Source organism: Morchella importuna (genome assembly GCF_003444635.1).
Source record: "Morchella importuna strain M04M26 chromosome Unknown Morimp01GS042, whole genome shotgun sequence".
Classification (NCBI taxonomy): domain Eukaryota; kingdom Fungi; phylum Ascomycota; class Pezizomycetes; order Pezizales; family Morchellaceae; genus Morchella; species Morchella importuna.
The window spans coordinates 189,136-208,121 of record NW_025763439.1 but is presented as its reverse complement, the minus strand read 5'-3'; the positions used below and the strand labels follow the sequence as shown (position 1 = coordinate 208,121).

The 18,986-nt window shown below is 44.6% G+C and overlaps 2 protein-coding genes across 2 annotated transcripts; both read left to right on the top strand.

The window, feature by feature from the left end:
* Positions 1-10,326: 10,326 nt before the first annotated feature.
* Positions 10,327-11,010, top strand: LAJ45_10141 (uncharacterized protein; the record flags this gene model as incomplete). The annotated part of the gene is made up of 5 exons (XM_046119672.1): positions 10,327-10,353; positions 10,413-10,420; positions 10,478-10,488; positions 10,654-10,824; positions 10,898-11,010. The coding sequence occupies 5 exons, from the start codon at positions 10,327-10,329 to the stop codon at positions 11,008-11,010; spliced, it is 330 nt and encodes a 109-aa protein (XP_045967122.1).
* Positions 11,011-12,019: 1,009 nt separating this feature from the next.
* On the top strand, positions 12,020-13,844 carry LAJ45_10140 (uncharacterized protein; the record flags this gene model as incomplete). The annotated part of the gene is made up of 2 exons (XM_046119671.1): positions 12,020-13,450; positions 13,506-13,844. 2 exons carry the CDS (start codon positions 12,020-12,022, stop codon positions 13,842-13,844), a joined length of 1,770 nt encoding a protein of 589 aa, XP_045967121.1.
* Positions 13,845-18,986: the final 5,142 nt, after the last annotated feature.

Genomic DNA, 18,986 nt, shown 5'->3' with positions numbered 1-18,986 from the left:
GACAGTGGGGGGGGATTGGTGGAGCTGTAATTCGAGAGGAAGTCAACTTTTTGAATTTATTTCCAGCGCGTGAGGACCGCCTAGGATAGAGGTAACCTCTTGTGCAGCCAATATCTATGTGATCCCGTCTTCTCCACAGCTTTTCCGTGCTAATGCTCACCATATGACCTATAACGCCAAGTTCGGATTATTTCGTGGTTGGTACCAATGAAACTGGCACTAGCTGGTAGAAAACCTATGCAAGGGACCTTCCTGCACCTCTCTTTCTCCCTGTCGACGCAGACTACCCTACAAGCCATCCCGTCCAGTTACTGTTTCCTCACGATAACCCAAGGCAGTATCGTGCGTGTCTCTCAACTTATAATAACCTATCAAGTCTCTGTGGAAATAAGTGGTAGGTGAAAATGACTTGGAGAGGATTTGAACACGCGACCTTTGACAGGAATATGTATTTAGTGTAAAGAATTTACCAATTGTGCCGTTAAGTATCAACAGAAAATTCTGGTACCACGTGATCCGCTGATTACATAATCCTAGCGCTAAGTCCTTTGTTCCAACTATGAGTCATCCCTAGTATATGAGTAACTACTATACATAACCGATGTCGCAATGCCTAATTTCTACAGAATTATGGTATCAGTGGCTTCGATCTGGACACGCCGTTTCATCATGTTCCGCTTAATACCTAAATCAGCCTGGGTGTGGTCAAGGTTGACCTGTAGGGTACCTCTGCTAGATCGATCGCCTTGGAATAACGTGAGGCGATATTTTTTACCATGAACCGTGATGTGAAGCATAGTTTCACCTATGCTTGGGGTGGGAAGTAACCAACCCTCCATTACAGCGGGAGGTAAAATTATTGTAGAAACAGGGTTTCTGTGGCTGGGCAAGCCAATAGGACTCCTCCCATATTTCTACAATAATCTTAGCGCAAGCTGTATACTAAGAGCCTTGGCGGCTTGGCATGGGTTAGGTGTACCTCTGGACGCATTCTCAGGCAAAGTTTTCATCTCAAGTGGACAAGAAAGCTGACATCCTTCCCATCCTGAGTCCTATAGCCAGAGTGCACCAAATCTAACTCGCCATGGGCCTATGAACCGGGAGTAGTGGACACGACACTACCATTTCACGAGCTATCACTCGCTACCCTCGTCTTCGTATGACTATAATAGAAATCGTGTGCTTTGGCCCGGTCCATTCGTTTGGGAGTTCCAATCCCTTCGTGGCGTAAGATGGATGAGTCTAGACTCATAGTCCAGTGCCAATTTCTATCCTCCGTGGCTGAATGCGGAACGTTCTTATTCATTGAATCAGGCGTAGCACCTAGCTTTCCGCGTAGCAGTGCAAGGAGGCTCTGTCATCGAGGCGGTGATATCAAGTCGAAGTCAGAAACTACTACCTTCGCTCTTGCTCTCTTGCATCCACTGACCCGGCCTCCCCGGACGCGGATGTCTGAAGGTGGAGTATCCCTTTCTCCTATCGAGGTGTTGGACGAAGGAAGCGCTATGGAACACTGATGAGGCTGCGGGTCTCGTGCTACCAACATATGTTGACTAAGGTTGTACCCGGGTAGGCGCTCCCAAAAAGTGCTTCTGTGAGTGACTGCTCAGTGTTCGAGGCATTGAACGGCTCGGTTTAACAAACGGATTACTATACAAGAAGAGCTTTTGGTAGGTGCGGTGATGCGGTCATATAGAGGACACATGGGCGCTACTGCCCTCATACGGCAGAGGAGCTGGTAGATGTATTGCTGCATGAGCCTCCCGTACGTAAGGGCCGCATGCTATGATGGTAGCTTAGGGCGTCAGTGGCGTGCCAAGCCAACCCACAAGGAATATAATCAAGGACTGATCATGGCTGCGATTTTCTGCACCCCAAAAATTTTATTCGGCGTATGTAACCAGCCCAGCATCCACCATCGGGATAAGGAAATAATTGCGATCGCCCACGTTCAAAGGAGCGGTAACCCACCCTCACTCGAGCGGCGAGTGATGGACCATGACCGCCGGTGAGTCTCACAGGTGACGAGTGATCTTTCATGGCCGCAGGATGAGCCACCAACTATCACTCAATCAACAGGGATTTCATTACCGTTATTTTAGAGGTGATATCACGATCCCGAGTGTTTTTTACGGGTGTCATTACCTCATCTTTCTGTAAACGTAAACCACTGATCAATCCACCTAGTCAACTCAACACTGGTACTGAGGATCCCGTACGCCGTGATCTTTTAAACCTTTGAATGTATTTGTCTGGATCGTGCGATATGACTCGGTGGTGGTCCGGGGATCTTGGAGCCCAAAAGTCATTGACGAATGAAGAGTATCCGGAGAAGTTATATTGCTAGACCTGTCCGGATGAGTGTGATTTGTCAAGATTCGACCAAGGCAGACTAAAAACGTTGATCTGATATGGGACTCGGTAGGAATGTAAAGTTCAGTCTCAGAGCAATGTCCTACGACTAGGCGGTGTGGTCTACATCTCACCGTAGGGTCTAGACCTGAAGATCAACTTTTCGTAAATTGCAGGTATCGGAAAAACATAACACTATACACGTTTAGCTTCGAGTTTGGATCTTGATACCGGCCTCTGATCTATGGTACTGGGGGTATGTAATATGATCTCGGGCTCTCTGCTGTGATATTAGGCCCTAGTCTGCGATATTGGAGTTGGAAACGCGATGTATGACCTGGCGATATCTGGGTCGGGACAAGCGTTGTCTGGTGATTGAGCTTGGAGGATTTGTTTCCGAACTCATTCCAAAGCGATGGAAGGTTCGCTACGATAGTGGAATAAATCAATGGCAGCCTCCCTTCATCATACGGAACGTGAGATGAGTAAGGAGCAGGGTTCGCAATGGGTTCTCCCTTACTTGGGTCGACCTGGGTCGTGATGCATGTCCACTGGGTCGGGTCCTTCAAAGTTAGTAATTCCTTGGGCCGGGTCCGACGAAATATTTCACCCGGGTAATTCCCACTGGGTGCAAATCTCTGTTCGCATCATATATAATTTGAATTTGGTGTTTGGTTGATATTTTATGAGTGTGGATCGCCATGTTCTCCTATACTATAGTATTTTGCGTACCTGGGTCCGGCACAACCGACCTAAGTCAAGCCCAGGCAAAAGTCCCTAGGTTAGGTCCTCACTTTGCTTTGGCGGGTCGGGCCAGGTCCTTGGATATTTGCGACCCGGGTGTACCCGTTACGAAGCCTGGTAGGGAGAAAGAACCAGGAAAAGAAGATATCTTTGGTCAGGAGTTGAACAAGAAAAGGGAAGAATTCTTCCTTTCGCAGCTGAAGGACAATGTGTTTGGGAAATGGCCATTTCTAAGCTGTAATTCTGTGGCGTTTAAATTTGTGATATTATAAACCGGGTTCCCTTGCCTTGATGGTTGATGATACCCTCAAGTTGAAAAAGCATCTTGCATTATTTATACATGTTGGAATCTATGTCAAAGCACACTTTCTAGTATTAACTGATACTAAGATAATAGAATAAAATAATGGCCTGAAAATAACTCAGATAGGAAAGCCTACCCGTATAGTTCCGTTCTCCATTCTAATTCCGATACATAACCTTGAACTCTGCAATTACCAGTTATCAGGCTGTATCATACCATTGTCCTATATCTACTTCCCTAAATAAAATAGCCTGCAGGGTGGACAGGGCAGACTATATCATCCACTCTTTCTCTCCCCGCTACAACATAGCAGCCCGAATTATCATACGCCTCCCCCGACGGACCAAATTAGAAAGACTCACAAAAGAGGCAATACTCCTCCCATTTGAATACCTCCTGGACAACAATTCTAGACAGTATGGCACCAGGATCCTATGTTCCTCAGCCGACGACCCAAAGAACGAAAACCTCACAAGATTGCTACCACCCAACAAATCAAACATCAGAGGTACAGGCCTCCACCGAATCACTTCTTTAATGCTTCCATTATAAGAAGTAGGGAACAGAAGAGAACGATGGATACAGAATTACATATTCATCAAACGAATGCTGGAAGAATAGGACTCCTGCCCCACTGCCAACTTTTACCACCCTGAAGACCTAAAACCCCATCTGAAAATATCAGACTCGCGTTGCCCAAAGCGAGAATCATATACAGAATACGATGTCAATTCACCAAAATAGATAGACACATCGCCTATACCGAGCCAGAAATATGGGAATGCAGGATGGAACAAACGGCCACCCATACCCTCCTCGGGTGACCACAATGGGTACCGATCTGAAAACCTTTCTTTGAAAAAATCCCTGCACCAGCTACCTGGGAAAATTGGATGTTTACAAACTTGAAAATCCAACTAGTGTTGTAATTCCCATGGAAACGAAATCACTGGACTGGTACCAATTGGATTAAGGCGCGAAAGATTTAGGTTTTCGTTTTGCTCTAAAGCTCCATACTTTGATATCTTTTCTTTTCTTTTCTTTTCTTTTTTCTCTTCTTTCGTTTTTCCATTTATTCATTTCCTTTCTATTAGGTAGTGTCAAAGTGCGATAAGTCTTGTACATCAAAGATATATAAAAATCCATCTATCTATCTATCTTCTGTTCCTCGCTCAACCACTTGTCGTGGCATGACTCCTTCCGTTTCCATATACTGATTCTCAAATTGCTTCAAGCTCTGAGCAATACATCCCCCTATCTGCCGAGTTGAAGCCTTTCAGGAGTAGGCATCCTTCTTCTCAACCCCTCTTCAACCCCGTTGGCACCGCCAATGGTGATATCAACCGGCTTTTTGAGGCTACCACCTCCTACATTATATCGGCACTCTGTCAATAATCTAGAGGTTAGCATATACGCATTACCAAAGCCTATCATAACCTACGATATTAGCGACCTTACAGTCGCGAAACATTCCCTCTCCTCACTAAGCGACGCCCCTTTGTTGGACCTTACCCCACTGTACAGCCCCAGGCAGCCAACTCGTTTTAAGTCAGTTAGCTGAGCCACTTACCCCTCCTTATTTGGCTCGGCCCAACAACTGATGACACACCATCAAGAATTGTCGATACTTACGATTGCAACCACCCTGCCAACTCCGGGAATCAAGTTCGAATTTCACCACTGCAAATGCCACCGACAGGTTGCAGCTCCTGTTTACCATCCTAAATGGGCTGCTGTCTGACAAGGAGCCTCGCAGGCTATGATACTTTAACATATGCCTTTCACTTTCGCATCTTCTTATTCTGTCGGCCGGGCTGGCAGTCAAGACGGCCAATGACGATGCTACAACAGCAACAGATTAACAACTTAGAATAGGTAACACTTCAGTTGGTTCCGGAATTCACTAAGTGGGACAAGTCACTTCTGGATACTAGGTTTGGACAAGGTCGTAATTGGTAGAGGTGTTTGATTTACATTAACTATGAGAAAGTTTCTTACTCTTTCGGTTCAATTTTGCTTACCTGTACCTATTCTGTTTCACATTTCTGCCTGTTCGCACCTATTTGTATCCTAGCTCTAGTTACTTGTGTTTTCCCTTTCGCTTTCTGTATTCCTTCTGGATGTTATCCGTTGTTTTGATCTGTTTTTGACCCTTGCGAGAAGCTTTGTGCTTCTAGTCGGATAATAAATTCTAGTCATCTATCTATCTTCAGTATCTATGCTGTCTATCACTATATAATAACTATTTTCTCTCCCGTTATAATGAGACCATCGCGCTCTTACCCCTTTGACCCTATTGATCCCCATTGACACCAGGATCCCCTATCTGGATCCCTATAACACACTCACTCGCCAACTTCTGCCATTGCTCTACGTACCATGTGGAATACTTGTCCGCTTATCACCTTGAGAGGAGGGACTACCAATGGGTGATGAACTCGGTTAGATTTTCTTTGATACCCTCAATGAGTGAGTACGGTAGGGTGAAGACATTGGCAACGAATGAGTGGAGAGAGAAGACAGTTTTCCGATCGAATCTGTCCTCAAGCTGAGCCCAAAGATGGTTTAGGGTGTCTGCCAGTCTGGGCGTGAGAAGAAGTTGAATTTCGATATTAGATTGAAGGAATACAAATGTGACTACAAGATTGTCCTTTTTGTGCCAGTTGCCGATTTCTTCGGTATTGTCGGAGGTTTCTTCTTCATCTTCTTCAGCCCCAGCCGTGGCTCACAATGCTTATAGTGGTGTGGTAGATATAGTAGTGGTGGTGGTTAACACGGGACGCTTGCTCGAGCCATTGAGCAAGTTCCACATATCATGAAATTTCAACATTCACGCAGCAAGGTTTCTACATAAAGTGTAATGGCCTTGACCATACAGCTTACATGGGAGTGCATGAATTTTGATGCTCTTCTCAATCTTAATTGAAGGTGATATAAGAAAGTGTGGTTTGTGGTGAAAATAGTAAGGAGTGTGTAAGCGTGAGTGGTCTCCAGGTTCATAACCTAGAGAAAGTAGGTAGGAGAGTAAAGTAATTGATCGTGTCATTGTCCTAGCTAAGGGGGAATGCCCCATACTCATGATAAAGAGAGGTAGCGCAAACGAGATACAATGAGTAATATACGTATGAGTAATTCAGTAACTAATAAGGAAAGTGGGTCATAAGTGAGTCATATCCTGACGACAAATAGGGTAATGAAATAAAGAGAATCCTTCAATACTATCACCCATGTTGAGCACCCTATTTCAAGAGAGGTGTCTATGATATTGGGGGAGAGTTGATAGGGTTTGGAGGGTGTTGGAAGATTTAGTACGATGTGTAGCTGTTCTCATCTGGGAGAGGGGTTGGAAGAGAAGTATGACCAAAACAGAGCTTTTTGGGGCACCGGATTTCAACCGATTCCCCGCAAGCCTAGTTAGACATATCACCGATTGAGGGTCACTTGGGACAAAATGTGCCCTAGCCAGCAGCCCCTTTCATATGTGCTTTTTCACGTGTTGAGCATCCTCAGGCCTGTCTGTCGCTCGGACTGTGCTCCGATAATTGGAGGATGGAGGGAACGACGATTGGATAAATCGGTCCCCGCAATTATAATCTGCAGCCCCCCCCTAATACGCTTAACCGCTTGCAACCAGGTATATAGGTACCATATCCAAACGCGGCAAATCCAGGCATTTACTCTAGGAAGACTCCCACTCACACCTCGCTACCTACCTACTAATCGAGACACACCACCGGCGGCGAGTAGTTGCTTCGACAATCTCCCTCTGGCGGTATAACCTCGTCCGATAAGACCACAAGGCTACTTACCGCAGGGCCCTGTCAATCTGATGTTCCGACACTCCCCGCTTTTTAAGTCGTCCTCCCAAATGTGTAGGTATCTCACTAGGTACTCGCGACAGGCAACAAGAACCCGAAAATGTAAGTCTTATGCGTGTCTGGGACATGCATTTGAGCCGGGGTCATGATTGGAGGGAATCACGACCATTTCAAAAGTACAACTTGTTATGATCGTGAGCCCGAGGTAAAGTAGAGTAGATAGAGCGGAGTAGAGTAGATAGAGTCTTTCCAAAGCCGTGAATTGTTTGTCAAAACCGTGAACTCTCCTTCCAACGCCTCCAAACCTCCTCCCAACGCCTCAAACGCCCCTAACTATTGAGCTATGGTTGCCATTAAGACTGCAGAAACCTCCTACAAGCAACGATGCTATGTTAAATGTCTCCGGTTCGAATCTGGATGGATATATGCCAAAATTGCTGCAAATCAAAACCTTTCTATATCTACGGTGTTCGATATCTGTCATAGACCAACTACACCGCAGAAGAAGAAGGGCAGGCCTTTTAGTATTGATACACCTACACGACGTCAGTTGGTTTATACAGCTACCTTGAACTCTGAAAATCGCCGGAAATCCTACAGTGAAATAGCGGAAATATGTGGAGTTGACGCGTCAGAAAAAACGCTCCGTAAAGCCTTTACTTTAGAAGGATACGGACGTCGAATTGCACGAAAGAAAGTCTTTTTGAAGGCCGAAACTAAGGAGAAGCGTCTTAACTTTGCCTTGAGCCATCGGCACTGGACAATACACGATTGGAGACACGTCATTTGGACCGACGAGTGTTATGTTTGGCTTGGTGGTGGCCGTGGCAACATATGGGTAACCAGACGGCCAGAAGAGGTGTATACAGAATACTGTATCGTGCCTAAGTTCAGAAAACAAAACTCTGTCATGATATGGGGCGGTGTTCTAGGCGGCAAAAAAACACCACTCATTCTCTGGGACAAGCAGAACTGGGGGACAATCACGGCAAACACCTACATCCACAATGTTCTTACTCCGGTCCTATGGCCCTTTTGGTATTGGGAAAATCAAGCAGTAGGAGGCGGAATTGTGGTTATGGAGGATGGTGCTCCGGCACATAGAGCAGAAGTAACCCAAGAACAGCGGGATTTGTATCAGATGCCTTCTCTACAATGGCCACCCTCGTCACCAGATCTTAATCCTATTGAAAATGTATGGAATCTGTTGAAAAACAGACTTAATTCTAGAAGACCTCGCCCTAGGGGAGTTGACGAGATTAGGGCAGCAATATTGGATGAATGGAACAATGGTATCACGGAGGAGGAAATACTAGCATTTGTGGACAGCATGCCAGAACGCATTGCTGCTGTAATTGAAGCGCAGGGAGGACACACCGGTTGGTAGAGCATGTAAACAATGATTTTTATATTTTTTTATATACTGTCTCGCATTCCCCCAATCATGACCCCGGCTCGAATGCATGTTCCAGACACGCATAAGAGTTGCATTTTCGGGTTCTTGTTGCCTGTCGCGAGTATGAAGGTTCCCGAATCTGGATGTCTCACCAGGCCAAGGGATTGAAGTTACGAATGTGATATAGGAGCCCGAATTTTGTCGGAAACAAAATAAACCTCATCCCTGTGTGTTTATGTACCTCAATACAACTCCGAAGTCGGAGAACCCCCGGTACACCTAAAACCCGGCACACACACCCCATCCCGGAATTGTCATTCTCCACTATAGCGGTTTGTCTTGATTCAGACGCATTGAACTTAGGTGTTTGCGGGGTCGCTTAGCGTCACTGGACCCTCAGCAAAAATCTTCTCGGTGACTTTCTCCGTAGCTTCCTGGTATGTGGAGGACGCTGTTACTCGGGTCTTGAGTTGCGCTGCGCACACGGACCATGACAGGTTGCATGGATACGCACGCTAATGCCGGCTGATTTAAGCGAGCTTGCATAGTTCCAAAACACCACTCCCTGCACCCCACATCAACCACTCGCGAGCCTCTCCACTCCCAGATGATGGGTCTTGGGGACACATAGCATCAATACGCATCGTCTTTTGGCATGGAAGGACTCCAATTTATTAAATAAAGGCTCTGAAAGGCCAGGTTTCAGAAGGAAGAGCCTGTGTCTGACGGGAGGTCACTGGCATCGGGAGGGGATGTCTGGTGTCGTGGCGGGGGACTGGGGGGGTGACTGGCTTATCTCTCCTATTATCGCCGTCCACTTTCCGAGTTTCGTTGCGCCTCATTGGTGATAGAAAATCATTTTCTAATGGAGAGTATGTAACCCTGTTCGTATCAAGAACACGGCTTATGCGGCTCCTAGATCTTGTTGGATCCAGAATTTCAATCTGTATGTCACTGGTCCGCCGAAAGTTGGGTCAGTCCAATGACAGCGCACCTCTGTAGTACCTACATATAATCCGTTTCTCCTGTTTGTTCTCAGGTCCTATGGTATGTAGACTCGCACATACTCGCCGAAACCACCGAGCGCCTATCGTCCCAAGGCCATTCTGCGTGCGTTAGTTCCTTAGCTGGCATAGTCCCACACTTACTCTCAGAGGGAAATCTTACGCATTAGGATCGAATATATCCCTAGGCGTCATTGAGTCCTGCAGTCGAAAATTCAATGTCTCATCCTTTCTGCATCTAACTTGTATCCCTTGGGCGCGTGAGACATTTGCGAAATCTCTCTCATGCATAAATATCATGTGATCTCGAATTTGAGTGAGGAAACATCAGGGTAAGCTGTTCGCTGCGTTTTCCAGTACTTGTAGTACAGGGGTAGGTAATAAGTCATCGGACGTCCTAGCCACAATTTTGCCTGCAAACGCGGATTTTGGTGGCGTACGGTCTGATGGCTTATTACCCATCGCTGTACGCCTATATGCCAGAAACTTCGCAGGTCGCTGCCTTATTTCAGTCGATCACTTCCTGAACAGATCACGCTAATGCATGAGGGAGATTTCGTAAATGCCTCACGCGCCCAAGGGATAATCTTGAAAGTCTTAAGAATAAATATTCTTTGCTCGCTGCACTGAGGTGATGACTAAACATGTTTATTGATGCTAATCGCGATCGAGGGAGAGCCGGCAAATACGCACGCGACTAATCGAGAAATGCGGGCTGCGTTTCATGGCGTCCAAGTACGTAACAATATACACTTATGCCTCACTTACACTTTCTCGCAGTTAACGATGTGTAGGATATTTGGTTGCCGGAGGAGATAAGCTCATGCGCTGGGTGATCAGTCTCTATTGGTTCATGTAGCGAAGATCGGGGTAAGTAACCAAACCTAAAACTAAGTTACACCCGTGCCCAATATCCCGGGGATCGGGGATCGGAGACCCAGTGTTTGATAATTCAAGTGACCCTACCGGTGGCCTATGTATGGCTAGTTGGACACGCCAATGAATAAACGGCGTCCGGACTAACATTGCAGAAAGGTGGTCGGCAAAGAAATGCAGAAATCGTTGCTACATGTGATTACACAGATTCACCAACACACGTTGAATTATTATGCGCCCTGAGTCTGGGTCAAACTCCACAGACCGTATGTATTGTAAAGGCACAATACTCAACCCGCTGCTGTGGCATGATATGGAAGCACTTAACGAGTTAGGACTCCTCTCTCCAATCAGTTTATTGTAGGTGATAGAGCTGAGCAACCTACTTATCCGATAGACGCAGATCTGGTTGTTCGTTTCGAGACTAGCAACCCTGGTAATGTCAGAAAATGTTACTGTCGCTCACTCAGTATTGCGATCCACCAACCCCTACGACGTAGATCCTGGCGACAATAATGCGAAAGGCTTATCGCCTGGTGGGCCGAAACATGCTCAGAATCTGGTGCTTTGGAGCCTTGGCAAATCTGGGCCAAAACTTACTGTTTGTGGGAGTTTCCTGTTGAAATTTCAACTGTGGCATTACCCTATCTGGGAAGGCAAGCGCCAGATTTGTAATTCTGAGCATGTTTCGGCCCACCAGGGGATACCAGCCCCAGTCGCTATAAAGCTGGAGTCGGGGCTTTCACTTGGTCTCTGTTTTCCATTTTCAAAAGGAAACTTCTGCAGCGAGGAGTCTGTCCTAAGCTGATCTTGTAGGTGTAGACTGGGAATACTGAAGGGCGGAATGTTTGGTTTTAAATATTCATCTCAAAGTGGCATGTGAACTGCAGAAGTAAACGCAACCTTAGGTGCCTGAGTTTTCTTCACTTTGAAAATGAAAATTCGAGCGAACTGAAAGCCTCTAGTCCTACGTGAAGTGTTCATATGATGTGACTTAGCAAATTGCAGCTCAGCACATACCGAACCAACTATAGCCAAGGGAGATGTAAGATTTAGTTCAAGATTCCGTCTGCAGAGACAGCAACCAGGGCATTTGAACAGGTCTCTTGGCGTTTGTTGGTGAGATTTCATATCAAATGAAGTTGTCATCACCAGCGCTAATGGTTTCCTTCATAAGCGCAGAGCTGCCTCTGCCCCTCGGAATTGGGCCAATGAGATCTAGGAAATGTATGCTTACCGAACTAAGAGGCAGTTCGAAATAAAACTTAACTTTCAGCTTTCTGTTGCTCTCGATCTAGTGCTTGGTGCTGCTGATAAGACTCTCCCTCGAAGGATCGGGGTAGGTTGCCTTACTGATCGTCTTCTTAACTTATATTACTGCTCCTCTGCCTCTCTCCCGCTGATCTATTCTCTCAACAAACCGCCTTTCTCAACCCCTTGACCCCCCCCCCAAAACCTCCGCACGCTCCCCCTTACATCGTCAGTTTGCTCTTCCCGAATCCATTCCCTTCTCAATCTCCCCGGAATGAACAATACGGGTGAATATGAGCGGGGTCAGACTATCTGCAGACCCTCAGGTTGGAGAGACGTAGTCCAATTCTTTTTGCTGAATTATGGACTACACGCTATTACTGTCCTTACGGAACCTGGGAGCACGCCCCTCGCCTGTGCCCTTGCATCTTTCACAGCTATCTTAATGCCATCTGTGGGCATAGCGCGTGCCGTTGACGAGATAAGTCGCTTTGCAATATGGGGAGGGACAGATCTTCAAGTCGCGCTGCGGGCGGGTGCCCTTTGCATGCTGGTCCCAGCATTTCCATCTGCTCGTCACCCGTCTGACCGTCGCCTGCCGATGCAGAATCCTTCAAAGACGGCTTCCCCAGACTCCGAGAAGTCATCACCACAGACTGGAGAAACCCCTATCTCCGATGGTTCCTATGAGTCTCCGTCGCCGATTGATAAGGACATGATTTTCAGTCACCAACCCCTCAGCAGTAACCCAGTGGATTCTCATAGAAGGCCCAAGCGATTGAGTAATTATGCCGCAGCGCTCACAGCTACTTTCCTTCCGGTTTCCACTTACCTGACCCAGGTACACGGCGAATATCCTCCGGATCTCAAACAACCTGACGTCGGGGCCACAACTCTGGAGGCCGGAGTACCTGAAGATCCTTCACATTTGGATTACTCTTTGATAGCAGTACCGCGCAATTTTAAGGTTTCCCGGTTATTAGGTCACCCTGATGAGAGGACTCGCTATGATATTATTAAGGGCTGGTTCAAGGAGCTAGTCTTAAACATGATGAAACCAGGGGAGCACAAACTATCAGCATCGCAAAGGGATTCTACTTCGACATCGCTTGGAAAATCGGGAGCGAGAGACTCTATTACCCCCCAAGAATTCGGAGATGCATCGAAAACGGCCGGCGTTGCTGATACCAATCTAGCCTCTAATTTTAACTTCGTCAAAACCATCGCCGCCATTGTTCAAATAATATATGGTTCCTTTGAACTGTACAAGATTGGGAAACCACGACTGAGTCAGTATGGATATGCCACTTACCAACTAACTGTCATCCCATATATCCTCATGTCGTTAGCGAACCTTGTCGCTGGCCTTACAGGTCCCCGCTACCCATCGAGATATTTAGTTCACTACCGCGGCATTGAAGCCCCTGAGAGTGAGGAGGACCCCGACAATGCAAATAAAACACCAAGCGATGAGATCGAGATGAATTATCCTCGGGGGTGGTGGAGCAAGGGAGAAAGGAAGAAGGTAGAGGAACAGACAAGTGGCGTGGTCGGACTGGTCTACGGAGCCTTTCTCGACCGTGAGCACGAGGCGGAATTAATTGATGAGCTCAAAAGGTTGTATCGCGAAAATGGAAATCTCAAAAAGGCGGTGAACATTGTTAGGTGGCTCACACGGTCTACCACGTTCATCAAAACAAAGAAAGTAGGCTATCTCAGGTACAAAATATTTGATGCGGAAGGCGCTAATTCTGCCACAGAAAAACCCACTCTGGACGTATTTGTTGTGGCTGCTTTCTCTGGGTTTTATGGCTGCACCATACATAATTTTATATCTTCTCACCAAATTCAACCCAGGCCACAGTACTGTCAGTCAGCGGTCATGGATCATGTGCTGGTTTGTCCTTGGCCAAGTGGGTTCAACGTTGTTATCCTTCGTCGTTGGGCTTAATTCGTTTCAGAGGTTTGCCGGAAAGCACCCGATACCAGCCTTTTTGGTCACCGCCCTCGTCACTGCCCTCTTATCAGTTTCGACGATGGGCGGATTTGTTGTAGTGGCTAAGATGATGTTGGAAGAAAAGACATGCCGGAGGCTGTAATTGAGGTGTTTTGATAGTTTCCTTCTTTAGCATCCAGTTCCTTTTGTAATTGTTGTTTGATTTCTCCTCCGTTTATGTCAGTGTACTTAGAAATTAACGTGATGTCCATTTTGGCACAGTTCGATAGGACCAGATAAGCATGGAGCCAGTAGTAACCCCCGAGCGAGATTTGGCATTAGCTCGGGAAAGGAGCATAGTAGAATTCTAAATACCTAAAGAGATCCATGCCATGGTCTCTCCAATGCTGTATGGGGGTAAAGAGGCAGGGGATCCAATGTCGTTCTAGACGGCGCAGTGTTAACATTTTTCATTAACCCCCAAACACAGTTCGATCAGCCTTCTCATTATATCATTATGTTGTAAGAGAAGGCAAATCTTGGTCTTTAGGTAAACTGTATACCGGCCATGATGAGTTGATCATAACATCTTTTCATTGTTGGCGTTACGTTGCTAAAGTACGATTTCACCTGGAGCTGGCGGGGGCCTTGACAGATCCTCCATCCGAAAGATTCCTAGCCCCGTGTCGTGTCGAGTGGGGTGTTGCAGGTCGTCTTCGTGCTCCCGCGATGTGAAATATAATGAATAAAGATCTGAAAAAAGACGGAGAGAACGACGGAAAGCAAGCATGCCGACAAAGATGTTAGCGATTTGAGAAAAGGGGGGGGGCGGCGTTGCAGGAAACATACATCTCTGCAACCATGTTCTCTACATCATCCCAGATCCACGTGTCTTTGAGACCTACATTGCAACCGAAAGAGGCATCTCCGGCAGCGTATGTAAATACTACAGTCTGGACCATTAATCAGATGTCTTGGCGTTACTCCTGTGATAATGAACCCTAACCCTGGAAAGCCGCAACCGTAATCTTTAGGAGGTATTTGAGGGGGTGACCTTGAGCTCAACACCAGCCCCAAACTTCTTGGCAGTCACGTGACATTTTGCGAAAGTTTCTGCCAAAGTTTGGGGCCAGTACTACTAGTGAAAGTTTCTGCCGAAGTTTGGGGCTGGTACGACTCGTGAAAGTTTGTTAGTACCGTGTAATACCGAAACCTCAAGATTGACCTGGAATGTTGAAAGGTTTCCGGAGAGTTACCGGAACCAAAATTGGGTTCCTGTAAAACTAAAATAGCGCTATAAAATACTCAATATTGACTAGAACTAAATGGAAAAAGAGATTGATGATAGCTACTATGTATTATACATTCTGATGCAATTATAATTGACAAAAAGACGAAATATATAGGGGCTATCTGGGCCGGAATGTGTTGGTAGGTTTCAGAACCATACAAAACCACTTGAACTCCTTGGAAATAAGTTGCAGCAGAGTATTATTTGATTGTGTGAACTTTCGCAGAAAGTTTTGGAATCGCAATTACAAATACTAGAATGGGTACGAGTGAATGGTTACGTGTTTTTTTGTATTGTCAAGTTGCCTTACTAGGTTTGGTTTCTATATCGTATGAGTCGGCAGATCAGGAGTATGGATCAATTGCTTTTTTCATCTTGCAATGCCAATGAAAGCCGAGTGAACTCCAAAGTCCAAAATTTAAAATGCAAGATTGAGTGCTACTCCAAGTTCCCAATCAAGATGGGAAGTGGATAATTGAGGAACTTTCCTATTATAAAGAATCTATGGAGAGAGTCTATATCTGTACCGCCTTTCCCACTAGTACGTCTTTTATAAGAGAATTCAAAGATATACATTTTCTGTTGGCCAACAAGTTTACATTCTCCAATTCAAGCACGTGTTAGTATTAAATTAATTAAAATCGGGAATAGAAATAATAGATAAAATGGGGGTGGGGAAGGATTGAGGTAAACATATTTGGAATTTTTAGATAATAGAGATCAGGATCGGATACTCTCGCTATAGTTACTGTTTGTTCGAAATATGGGCTAAATTTCAAAAATAATATACACCAAGGTAAATGATCAACCAATTCTTAACTCCAAACCTTATGCTATTGTCAAGTATTAGAATACTCCCACTTACTACCTGCAATTTCAAAATTTTGGTAGAGAGATTTGTAGAACTATTTCCTTACTATTGATCAGCCTTCCGGTCTTAGTTCAGCTTCTACGTTTCCGGTAAGAATAATTACACTTTGCAGACTGGAGATTCTAGTATTTAACCCTTTCTAATTTTCTTTCTACTGAGAATTTGCTAAACAAGTATAGCGGAAATGATCTTTAAACGTATTTTTTGAATTCGCGAGAAAGATATAGTCATGCAAGATAAAAATCAAGTTCAGTTTGTTCAAAAATCCTTACCGCCTAGAACGCAACAATCTTTAAAAATTCCGTTACTCAGTATAAAATATTCAATAGCTACATTCAAAATTGTAGGAGAATCGAGCAGCTGTACGGAAAGAACCCTGAGTGCTTATACTAAAAAGGATTCTGTTCTCTGTTCCTACTTCCTTACTAAGTTCCAACGTTTTCCTTTGGCTGAAGGGAAGCAATATTATCGTTACTATACTTCTTTCTAAGCGTTAGAAGTGCCTCTGGTTCCAAAGCCCAACACCCTTAGTCAAAGTCTTTGTAGCACCTGCAGCGTGTGTTAACACGTAACCGGGCCTGCATAGAATCAGTAATCATTCAAGTGTAGGCTGAATCATTGTTGTAGAGTATTCACTTGTTGTAGATATGACAGGAATAGTCATTGCCACTGCTGTGGGACTCACAATACACAGAGGATATAGAGGATTGCCGACCACTCAGAGGTTCCCTTTAGCTGGCATTCTATTCATCAGCAAAGCATAGACTCATCAGTCAATAATCAAGTAAACAGATCCTCTTCTTACTGAACAAAATATAGTTACTCTGGTAACTGGTAGCTAACCACACTGCTCGTATTTGCATGTTAATGAGCGACTGTCTTCTAACAATAGCTCTCAGCATGTAACCGGGACCTGTGTGTACTCATGCACCATACAATATGAGTAGCTTCATTACAACAGATAACAATTAATTGCAGGGGGATAATTATATTCTGATTTGGAGTTTTGCCATTATGATGAGGGTTACGATCCTCCATACTCAATAGAAAATTCAAAAATATATTGCTGAGAACCTATAAGCACACTCTTTTTAATCCTGATACCGTGAACCTAGAATAGTTATTAATACAATTCCTATAAAGAATACTTTACACTACTGGAATATCACTTGGTTATGAACTCTAGCTTTATAATTACTATTTTTTTCTATAATTTATATTTTTAATACCTATAATGGAGATAGCAGTCCAGTGGGACTTTTGGCAGCGGCATTTGTGAGTGTAAATGGTATGTGTTTAGTGGAAATAGGACGCTGGGGACATTTCATAATATTGGAAGCACCTCATTATTTCCTAATAGTACTTGTCATCGGCGCATGACTCACTCATGACTCATCCTACTATTAGCAATTGTAGTATTTCTCATATATCTCTAACCTATTAGATTTCCTTTATATCCCCTCTCTTCAGTATAAACGCATGCATCCGCCCTAATATAGAATCATCAAAATGACCAATCACTCCACTCCTCCTACATACTTTCACTAATACTGTTATGAGTCATTCTTATTAGGTATTGACGGGCTTACTATTTACAGGGTTTGAACGTCAAATACTGAGAACATTCATCAATTGGTTTAAAATTGTATAGGTGACATGTGTGGCAGCCAACACCAACCAATAGCTTTCACCATTATAATGTATTGCAATAGGTTTAGCCAAACAAGTCGTCCATTGGAAAGAATTATGAAGAATTTTCATATGTCTTTATTTATAATCATTAAATATTTAACTAACAAAAAGAAAAAAATAACGATAGTATAGAGCTCGTGTCTTGATTGATGCGAGTCATACTTTGAATATTTCAGAAGAGTTTTTGCTTAAGTTCCAGAGGATTAGGATTGAAAAGGACTCAAATTACAATGGTGGAAGTTGAGTTTTAAAAGCTTTGGCACATACTCTTCAGATACTTGTTTGGCTACGAAGTTACCCCTTTCTAAAAATTCAACCAAATGCAAGTCCTGGCATATTGATATATAACAAAATTTCCTAAAAGAGGGTTCTTAATACATATCGTGAATACTCTCCACTTCTCCGCATTGGTTACATATATATTTATCCAAAAAGCTTTTCTTCACTATAGCCAATCCCTCCGAGACACCAGCCCGAGAAATCAAATACTGTCGAGAAATTCAAAATGTAAATCCTTGGGCTACTTCCATACCTATAAGGTCCTACACCAATATCTCGTGAACGGCAGTACCTTGACGCTGTGTGATTGGAGCGAAACTAAACAAATATTTCCCCACAAGCCAAATCCCGGTGAGTAATACCTATAACTAATTGTAACGAGAACAGTTTTTCCACGTATCGCTAGAATCCAATATAAAGATTTAGCTGTTCAAGACAGAAATCAGATTTAGATTATTCAAAGATTTATCGCTAGAACTCAATAATTTTAATGGCTCTGTTACCGAGTACAGAATTTGATAAATCTCCAAAGACTGGAGAAATCGGATAGTTGGGCGGGAAGGATGCTGAGTGCTTATACTCCAAAAGAATTCTGTTCTGCTGCTACTACTTTCTTACTAAATTCCGATTGTTCTTTCTAGCGGAAAAGGAAACTATCCCAACCTATCCCACTTTTCTCTAAGTGTTAGTGGGTGTTTCCAGTTCCGTAGGCAACTACCCTTAGTCGAAGCCTTTGTAACACCTGCAGCCTTTGTTGTCATACAACCGGGCCCTGAATGAATGGACTACAGCTCAGGTTTAAGCTTAATCTTTGCTGTAGAGTTCTTCGCTTATTGTAGAGTTCCCAGGCATAGTCCCTGCCACTACTGTTGAACTTATCATCCTCAGAGAATGTAGGGTATCGCCGAGCACTGAGAGCTCCACTCTGTATGGCCTTCTAGTCATTGGTGACGAATAGCCTCGTCAGTCATTGCTATCATTAATAGAACCTCTTCTTAGCCCTCAGAATGTAGTTACTCGAACAGCAGGCAACCAACCACACTGCCGGCACTTGAATATCACTGTGCAACTGGCTTTTATCAATAACCCTCAGAATTTAAATGGGCACTTTGTGTACTTATACAGCAGACAGTTGGAATAGCTCCGTTACAGAAATCCTACATCAATCCTGC